We start from the raw sequence: 2,062 nt of genomic DNA, 5'->3' as shown, positions 1-2,062 counted from the left end.
GGCCCCCACGCTTCTCAAAACGTCCTCAACGGGCAAATGCGCCTGGGCTTGCCGGGGGAAGTGTTCGCCCGGTCGGATCAGTACCGCCAGGTCTCCAGCCCCAGGACTGACCCGTACTCGGCGGCTCAGCTGCACAACCAGTACGGCCCCATGAATATGAATATGGGCATGAACATGGCAGCCCACCACCATCACCACCCAGGTGCCTTTTTCCGCTACATGCGGCAGCAGTGCATCAAGCAAGAGCTCATCTGCAAGTGGATCGACCCCGAGCAGCTGAACAACCCCAAAAAAAGTTGCAATAAAACTTTCAGCACCATGCACGAGTTGGTCACCCACGTCTCGGTGGAGCACGTTGGGGGACCCGAGCAGAGCAACCACGTCTGCTACTGGGAGGAGTGTCCCCGGGAAGGCAAACCCTTCAAAGCCAAATACAAACTGGTCAATCATATCCGAGTGCATACGGGAGAGAAACCCTTCCCCTGCCCCTTCCCCGGCTGCGGAAAAGTTTTCGCCAGATCAGAAAACCTCAAAATTCACAAAAGGACGCATACAGGTAATTCGGGTTCCGTTCGGCAGATTATCACCCTTCTGCCCATGCCTATATGTATGTATAAAACCTCATAGAAATTCAGGCAGAGAGGTGTAGAATGATGAGAGTGATAAAATAACGATCCTGTTTAATATTTTTTTCACCGCTCCATCCCACGGCTGCGTTTGTTTTGCTTTCTTCCCCACCAGAATCCCCATTCCCCTTCTCCCCGCTCCCCTTTCCAGCTTTCGAGAGGATATCTTACCGATTTCTTTTAATTTGCGGGGTGAGCGATGTAGATTCGTGCCAATGCTCGGCGGGGTCTTCCCGCAGGAAAGCAAAATTCAGCACGAAGTGAATTCTGTCATTCTCCTAAAAGACGGGAAAATGTGTATGTGTGTATATATATATACGCGCACACGCGTATATATATGTACATATACATATACAGAAGAAACGCCTTAGATATTTGCAATGCGCAATGTCTTTGTATCTAACTTCAGCCCTTGTGAGCATGGCATTCACTTATGGATACGGAGAAAGAAATTATATAAATACAGGCAAAATCCATCATTAGTCTGAAATCCCGTAGGAAGTGGGAAAACTTCCCTTTCTGGGAATGCTTTCCATTAAATTTAAATGGTGTGAGCAAGGCAATAAAATTTTCTCATTTAAAAAAAAGAGGCAAAAAGTGTTTTTGAAGTCTCACTCTAGGTGATTTAAGGTGCTTTCGTAAGAGTTTATTAAATCAGGTAATAGGGAGCGGAGTGGTTTGAGGCTCGGAAACTTCTACTCGAATCAGGTGGAAGAGGGAGCTCAGGCTTTCCCGATGGAAAACCGCCTGAGCCGAAGGGTAGCAAAACTAAACGCGTCCTCCCGCCTCATCTATTATTCATTTACTACTCGAACCGTGCCAGACTATTTCAGACAAGACGGCCAAATATTTTAGCCACTTCCACTCTAAATATTTACCCCGAGAAAGGTGAAAAAAAAATCCCGAGGCCTATTGTATTTCTCAAGTGCTAAGCCCGATGCGAGGTGCGAGACGAGCTTTAACAAGGTTTAAAATTTGAGAAATGTATTTGCATGAGATGCCCGCTCTGCCGGCATTGTGTCTGAGCGGATGTCTTTAAGAAACAATTTAGGTGCTAATGGAATTTAATGTTAAATGCTTCCCCCTCCAAAGCCGGGGGAGGGGGGGGTGGATGGATGTGGAGTTCTCACCTCCAAATTACTCCCCGGCATTTGGAGCCCTGGCAGCAGCCGGGCGAGAGGAATCCCGATGAAAATTAAATGAAGTATTTTACAGACGTTTAGTTTTCCCAGCGGATGTGCGTTTATCTCCAATATCCATACACGAAACGATCTGCCCGGCCTTAAATCTGGCGGCAACGGTTGCCACTTTAACAGGAGAGCGAGTTTGGTACTGAGGCGAAACGGCTTAATGCTTTGATTTATTTTTGTATATATAATTATTATTTTTATTCGCCTTTCGATCTTCAGTCTCTTTTGGGGCCAGCTGTGTGTCGG

The 2,062-nt window shown here is 46.9% G+C and overlaps 1 protein-coding gene across 1 annotated transcript; it reads left to right on the top strand.

The window, feature by feature from the left end:
* Window positions 1-12: 12 nt before the first annotated feature.
* LOC104399434 (zinc finger protein ZIC 2) lies at window positions 13-556 on the top strand (the record flags this gene model as incomplete). The annotated part of the gene is made up of 1 exon (XM_010012375.1): window positions 13-556. A coding segment is annotated over one exon (544 nt), but the record flags the coding sequence as incomplete, so codon positions are not given.
* Between the last annotated feature and the right edge of the window lie 1,506 nt (window positions 557-2,062).

Source organism: Nestor notabilis, unplaced genomic scaffold (assembly GCF_000696875.1).
Source record: "Nestor notabilis isolate BGI_N333 unplaced genomic scaffold, ASM69687v1 Scaffold32603, whole genome shotgun sequence".
NCBI classification, from domain to species: Eukaryota; Metazoa; Chordata; class Aves; order Psittaciformes; family Psittacidae; genus Nestor; species Nestor notabilis.
This window is presented reverse-complemented; position numbering and strand designations above follow the sequence as displayed.